The sequence below is a fragment of the Nerophis ophidion genome, linkage group LG05 (genome assembly GCF_033978795.1).
Source record: "Nerophis ophidion isolate RoL-2023_Sa linkage group LG05, RoL_Noph_v1.0, whole genome shotgun sequence".
Lineage (NCBI taxonomy): Eukaryota > Metazoa > Chordata > Actinopteri > Syngnathiformes > Syngnathidae > Nerophis > Nerophis ophidion.
Window position 1 is genome coordinate 10,415,837 of NC_084615.1, and position 7,811 is coordinate 10,423,647.

Here is a 7,811-nt window from a genome sequence, read left to right on the forward strand (position 1 = left end):
AAACGTCAAACACTGAGTAATCTAACCTAGTATGTGTCTCTAGATCAATGAGTTCCTTGGAGGAGTACGCCTCAGCTCTGGTAAAGGTCAAACACTGAGTAATCTAACCTGGTATGTGTCTCTAGATCAATGAGTTCCTTGGAGGAGTACACCTCAGCTCTGGCAAAGGTCAAACACTGAGTAATCTAAGATGGTATGTGTCTCTAGATCAATGAGTTCCTTGGAGGAGTACACCTCAGCTCTGGCAAAGGTCAAACACTGAGTAATCTAACCTAGTATGTGTCTCTAGATCAATGAGTTCCTTGGAGGAGTACGCCTCAACTCTGGCAAAGGTCAAACACTGAGTAATCTAAGATAGTATGTGTCTCTAGATCAATTAATTCCTTGGAGGAGTACGCCTCAGCTCTGGCAAAGGTCAAACACTGAGTAATCTAAGATGGTATGTGTCTCTAGATCAATGAGTTCCTTAGAGGAGTACACCTCAACTCTGGCAAACGTCAAACACTGAGTAATCTAACCTAGTATGTGTCTCTAGATCAATGAGTTCCTTGGAGGAGTACACCTCAGCTCTGGCAAACGTCAAACACTGAGTAATCTAACCTAGTATGTGTCTCTAGATCAATGAGTTCCTTGGAGGAGTACACCTCAGCTCTGGCAAAGGTCAAACACTGAGTAATCTAACCTAGTATGTGTGTCTCTAGATCAATGAGTTCCTTGGAGGAGTACGCCTCAGCTCTGGTAAAGGTCAATTTCCCTTGTGGATCATTAGTTTGTCTAAATCCCGGGCCACATTTGACATGGGCCACTCCTTGAATAGTTCTAGAGTACAAATCCAGCAGACATCATATTTACAAACTATTGATGGAACTTGTGTTGAAGTCGGACTTATGGCAAGGTGACTTTCATGTAGTCAATACTACATGTAGTATATGTAGCCAGTACTACATGTAGTATATGTAGCCAATACTACATGTAGTAGTATATACTACCAGACTGGAGGAAAAGCGGACAAAGACTGGTCTGCGCAACTAGCGTTAATCATTTCTACACCTCCTATTTTTTTGTGATGTAGTGATTGGAGCACATACTTGTTGCTCACAAAAAATTCATGAAGTTTGCTTCTTTGATGAATTATGGCTCTACTAAAATGTGAACACATCTGCTGGGTCAAAAGTATACATACAGCACATACATGATCAATTTTGGTGATGTGGAAATGTTACAATCAAATGAAAGTAGCTTCATGTGATTGTGATTGTTGACTTCTCTGAGCCCATTTAAATGTGGCTCATGTGATGCAGTCATTAGACTGGCTTACAAACGCCACAACGAGAAAGTCAAAGGAACTCGGCACAGATCTGGAAAAAGGAATCATTGACTTGAACAAGTCAGGAAAGTCACTTGGAGCCATTTCAAAGCAGTTTAAGGTCCCAAGAGCAACTGTGCAGACACTTGTTTATAAGTATAAAGTGCATGGCACAGTTTTGTCACTGCCATGATCAGGAAGAAAATGCAAGCTATCACCTGCCACTGAGAGAAAATTGGTGAGGATGATCAAGAGTCAGGAAAGAAGCAGCAAAAAGCAGGTCTGCAATGAATTGGAAGCTGCTGGAACACAGGTGTCAGTGTCCACAGTCAAGCATGGCCATGGACTGAGAGGCTACCATGCAAAAAGGAAGCCCTTGCTCCAGAAGCCACACCTAAAGGCTCCTCTAAACTTTGCTGCTGATCACATGGACAAAGATAACACCTTCTGGAGGAAAATTCTGTGGTCAAATGAAACTAAACTTTAGTTTGTTTGGCCACAATACCCAGCAATATGTTTGGAGGAGAAATGGTGAGGCATTTAATCCCAGGAACACCATGCCTACTGTCAAGCATGGTGGTGGTAGTATTATGCTCAGGGCCTGTTTTGCAGCCAATGGAACTGCTGCTTTAAATGGGACAATGAAAAAGGAGGATTAGCTCCAAATTGTTCAGGACAAGCTAAAATCATCAGGGGGGAGGTTGGGTCTTGGGCACAGTTGGGTGTTCCAACAGGACAAAGACCCCAAATACACCTCAAAAGTGGTCAAGGAATGGCTAAATCAGACTAGAATGAAGGTTTTCGAATGGCCTTCACAAAGTCCTGACTTAAAGGTGTGGACAATGCTGAAGAAACAAGTCCAACACATTTAGCTGAACTGCAGCAATTTTGTGGTGAAAAATGTAAGCAGAAGCTTGTGGATGGCTACCAAAACCACCTTATTGCAGGTAAACTTGCCAAGGGACATGGAAGCAAATATGAACATTGCTGTATGTATACTTTTGATTGCTCACATTTTCAGTAGAGTCATAATAAATTCATAAAACAAGCAAACTTCATGAATGTTTTTTGTGAGCAACAAGTATGTGCTCCAATCACTACATCGCAAAAAAATAAGAGTTGTAGAAATGATTGGAAAGTCAAGACAGCTCTGACATCATGTTCTTTACAAGTGTACCTACACTTTTGACCAGGACTGCATACATACATACATAATAATGATTATAGTGTTTATTGTTCTTCGGTCAATGGTCAACAAAGCAAACAAACAGTTGTACATTCATAGATTGGGACGGCGCGGCGCAGTGGGAGAGTGGCCGTGCGCAACCCGAGGGTCCCTGGTTCAAATCCCACCTAGTACCAACCTCGTCACGTCCGTTGTGTCCTAAGCAAGACACTTCACCCTTGCTCCTGATGGGTGCTGGTTGGCGCCTTGCATGGCAGCTCCCTCCATCAGTGTGTGAATGTGTGTGTGAATGGGTAAATGTGGAAGTAGTGTCAAAGCGCTTTGAGTACCTTGAAAGGTAGAAAAGCGCTATACAAGTACAACCCATTTATCATTTATTTAAAATAAAAAAATTTGCAGACCAAAAGGGTTTAGGCTGAAGTTAAACACTTATTGCTCCTAACCCTATAAACAATTTCAAGTACAAAATAAACTTCCGAAAATTATAAAATGTCCTTTGCACAACTTATTATAAATACACATTATAAACAACATTATAAACAACATGAACGTAGTTCAATTTTATACACAGTACAGGCATGTGAAATATCCCTGTTTACATATTAAACCTTTGCACTAATTATATATACAAACAATCGTACTTCTATTATTATTTATATCTCATGTTTAGTTTTTAATTAACATTAATCATAGTATTAACTACAATGTTGATTCAAAAGTGATATCTTTTTTCAAGACATTGGTCAAAGTGTTTTTTAAATGTGTGAATGGAACTGGAACATACATACTTACTTACATACATACATACATACATACATACACACACATACATACACACATACTTACATACATACACACATACATACATACATACATACATACATACACACACACACACACATACATACATACTTAGATACATACTTACATACATACTTACATACATACTTAGATACATACATACTTACATACATACATACTTACATACATACACACATACTTACATACATACTTACATACACACATACTTACATACATACTTACATACTTAGATACATACATACATACATACATACACACATACTTACATACATACATACATACATACATACTTACATACATACACACACACACACACATACATACATACTTACATACATACTCACATACATACATACACACACACACACACATACATACTTACATACATACATACATAAATAGAACAATTTAGTCTGTCCAGTCACTGTTTCTGGTGTCCATATTGTCCTTCTGTCACATCTCTTACGTGTGACCAATACAGTACAGGGTTACACACACAATACAGTACAGGGTTACACACACAATACAGTACAGGGTTACACACACAATGCAGTACAGGGTTACACACACAATACAGTACAGGGTTACACACAATACAGTAGAGTTATTACACACAATACAGTACAGGGTTACACACAATACAGTACAGGGTTACACACACAATACAGTACAGGGTTACACACACAATACAGTACAGAGTTATTACACACAATACAGTACAGGGTTACACACAATACAGTACAGTACAGGGTTACACACACAATACAGTACAGAGTTATTACACACAATACAGTACAGGGTTACACACAATACAGTACAGGGTTATTACACACAATACAGTACAGGGTTACACACACAATACAGTACAGTACAGGGTTACACACACTTGGATCTGTCGCACATGCTCATTACAAACACACATTAGTGTGTTAGGGCTTACTGAAAACCCTTTTAAACTATTTTTTGACATTGAGAGGGTCTACTTTTCAGCATCAATGCTGGATTAGGAGCAGCACACTATTGAGGGATGTTCCTTCCCTGAAGCAGGAGTGACAAAGTAAGCGTGTGTGCCCTCCCGCCCACTGCAGGCACCGTCCTTATTGGCAGCAACCTGCTGGAAATGGATTCCGTTGGGGAAGAAGTCAGTCTGTGGCAGAAAATGATGCAGTACCCCGACTCCTGGGCAGAGGGCAGTCTTCCCTTGCGCGCCTCCATGGGACAGAAGAAGGGCAAATAAGGACGCCTCGTCTGGATGTAAAGGGCGGCAAAAGTCAGAAACAATAAGATTGTATGTAGTTCCCCCAGTGCCATGACAGAACTCACAGCTGAAGAAATGTACCAATCAATACTCAACTCAGGATTTATATTTGGATGCTGGCACTTTTTTATACCTGCAGAAATTCCTTGTCCAGGGGCTCCCCCACCTTCCTTGACTCCACTTTCCTTGTCCAGGGTGTACCTGCCTTCCTGATCCTGGCTCTACCCCGCATTTCTTGTCCTGGGTGTATCTAACCTTCCGCTTGAATGCAGCTAGGGTAAGGCTCCTGCTAGCCCGCGACCCGAGAGGGACAAACGGTAGAAAATGGATGGATGACATGTGTTAAATTTGTTATCAAACACTAAATAAATTGTGCTGATTGAAATATTTGCTCTAGCCATTGCCGCTTTGCCAATATTACATCATGAAAATGAGATTTGAATGCGTTTGTTTACCTCAAAGGTGCCTTGATCCTGTTCAGCCAATAAATATTAACCAGACAAACTATTTCCTTGGATTATTTTATAGCCATTAAGTCATTGGTGTCCAAACGTTTTGACTTGGGAGGGAGGGGCAAAAGCCATATAAAGTAACAATAAATATACATGTATTTGTGTACATATATTAAAACCCCACTTGAGAACTTTTGGTTGATTTTTGTCGGCGCCAGTGGACCCCAGCAGTCGTGTTTTGGCAGAAGAAGAGCACACTTCCAATGATGCGACACAAATATTAACCTCTAATGGCGATGCTTGGAGTGTGCTACAAACATGATGCCAAGAAAGGAAGACTTGTGGGAGAGTTTCTTTGAATGAAGTAGTGGGGAACTGGTGGCCATTTCTTTCCGATAGCCAACATTAGCATTTGCGTATCACAAGAGCCAAGGCAGCATCGCTCTGAAATTCCCCATCTTTGAGCCAGGACAATGTTGATCCTTGACTGTCCTTTTATTCGGGTAGGCTCCCTTTTTCTTTTGTCTCTGGGACAAAACTTTTTGTTTCTTTGGTTGTCATGGATAGCAGTAATTGCACGCAGGCGTTCATCTCTGCTTTTAGTTTTCTGGCAGCACGCAGGCGTTTGCAGCAACTTCTGTCTTTTTAACCTACGGGGATGTTGTAAAGCCAATCAGCAGGGTTCTGTGCTGGGTTCCTGCCCCCTCCTCAAAGTCACTAAGATCCATACAGACCCCTCAGGTCATGACACAGGTGTCTATCAACTAGTTGTAAGTCCATGTATCGTCCTAAAAGTTCTGGAAATGTTTGATGAAGGTTGAAATAGTGCTGCATTAATATAATGGATGTATATTTATATAATTGGATACTAAGAGTATGTGAAAGTTTGACTCCTACCTTGTTGACTTCTGTGACAACTTCAAGTTTTGTCATCAATCAGAAATATCAAGCAGCTAAAATGCGACCAACATGGAGAAGTGTGGAGACTGTTTTGTATTTCATGCTTTCCAATGCATTTAAATGGCTGTCATTAAGATTTCATTTATGGTGCTTGGACTTTTTTTTATATTACCCACAAAGTTGAGTGAGCATTTTGTGTTATAGATGGATAAGATAAAACTTTATTGATTCCTTCAGGAAAATTAAAATGCCAGCAGCAGTGTACAGAGTTGAGATCAATTTAAAAAAGTAAATAATGGGGGCATAAATGGAAACATAATAGGAACATATTACAATAAGAATAAAAAATAAAAAGCAACAATGGGAATAAAAATATAACTGTAAAATAAGAATACAACAAGAGAAACCAGGCAAGAGTGACTCTGTTATGAAAACGTATTGCACTTTTATTGTTTTGCATCCCCTTTCATCATACTAGTAAACGCTGTGCCGCTAACACTTAAGAACATATTCTTGGACACAGCTTGTGTAGTGTGTGACTATGTGTGTTGACTTTGGATTGGGTCATACTAGTAAATGCTGTGCCGCTAACACTTAAGAACATATTCTTGGACACAGCTTGTGTAGTGTGTGACTATGTGTGTTGACTTTGGATTGGGTCATACTAGTAAATGCTGTGCTGCTAACACTTAAGAACATATTCTTGGACACAGCTTGTGTAGTGTGTGACTATGTGTGTTGACTTTTGGTGTCACTTGCACTCTTTTTGTGCCAAAGTTCTTTGGATTGGGTCATACTAGTAAACGCTGTGCCGCTAACACTTAAGAACATATTCTTGGACACAGCTTGTGTAGTGTGTGACTATGTGTGTTGACTTTTTGTGTCACTTGCACTCTTTTTGTGCCAAAGTTCTTTGGATTGGGTCATACTAGTAAACGCTGTGCCGCTAACACTTAAGAACATATTCTTGGACACAGCTTGTGTAGTGTGTGACTATGTGTGTTGACTTTTGGTGTCACATGCACTCTTTTTGTGCCAAAGTTCTTTGGATTGGGTCATACTAGTAAACGCTGTGCCGCTAACACTTAAGAACATATTCTTGGACACAGCTTGTGTAGTGTGTGACTATGTGTGTTGACTTTTTGTGTCACTTGCACTCTTTTTGTGCCAAAGTTCTTTGGATTGGGTCATACTAGTAAACGCTGTGCCGCTAACACTTAAGAACATATTCTTGGACACAGCTTGTGTAGTGTGTGACTATGTGTGTTGACTTTTTGTGTCACTTGCACTCTTTTTGTGCCAAAGTTCTTTGGATTGGGTCATACTAGTAAACGCTGTGCCGCTAACACTTAAGAACATATTCTTGGACACAGCTTGTGTAGTGTGTGACTATGTGTGTTGACTTTTGGTGTCACTTGCACTCTTTTTGTGCCAAAGTTCTTTGGATTGGGTCATACTAGTAAATGCTGTGCCGCTAACACTTAAGAACATATTCTTGGACACAGCTTGTGTAGTGTGTGACTATGTGTGTTGACTTTTTGTGTCACTTGCATTTTTTTGTGCCGTGAGTGGGAAAGGTTCTTTACATTGGGTCATACGAGTAAATGCTGTGCCGCTAACACTTACAAACATATTCATGGTCATTGACATAATTGACATATACTGTCCTCAAGATGGCAGCCTGATCACAGCAAATGTAGGATCACTTAAGAATTCATTTTGAAACAGATTCTTTATTCAAGTGACAAAGTGAAGGCATCTGACATTTGGCACTTGTACTCTTTTATTTTTCATTTGAAGAAGGACATACTTGTGTGTTGTGGCTGCAGAAAGCACTGGAGTAGGCTCCATCCTGGCGTGCTCACTCTCTGGACTTAGTCACAGAGG

At 40.2% G+C, this 7,811-nt stretch overlaps 2 protein-coding genes and 1 long non-coding RNA gene across 8 annotated transcripts in view; 2 read left to right on the forward strand and 1 right to left on the reverse strand.

Moving 5' to 3' along the window:
- Nucleotides 1–5,079, forward strand: part of sytl4 (synaptotagmin-like 4) — a 40,594-nt gene extending 35,515 nt beyond the window's left edge. For all 4 annotated transcript variants that reach the window (XM_061899942.1, XM_061899943.1, XM_061899941.1 and 1 more), the window contains one exon: nt 4,403–5,079. In XM_061899942.1, coding sequence (XP_061755926.1) covers nt 4,403–4,551 — 149 coding nt within the window. In that variant the 3' untranslated portion in view covers nt 4,552–5,079. The remainder of the gene's footprint in view (nt 1–4,402) is intronic.
- LOC133552634 (uncharacterized) lies at nt 421–2,595 on the forward strand. The gene is made up of 2 exons (XR_009806733.1): nt 421–660; nt 745–2,595. It is a non-coding gene; the product is annotated as an uncharacterized LOC133552634 (long non-coding RNA).
- Nucleotides 5,080–7,637: 2,558 nt separating the features above from the next.
- Nucleotides 7,638–7,811, reverse strand: part of srpx2 (sushi-repeat containing protein X-linked 2) — a 27,988-nt gene continuing 27,814 nt past the window's right edge. For all 3 annotated transcript variants that reach the window (XM_061899946.1, XM_061899947.1, XM_061899945.1), the window contains one exon: nt 7,638–7,811. This exon is cut by the window's right edge and continues 168 nt beyond it. In XM_061899946.1, the coding sequence (XP_061755930.1) occupies nt 7,799–7,811 (13 nt within the window). In that variant the 3' untranslated portion in view covers nt 7,638–7,798.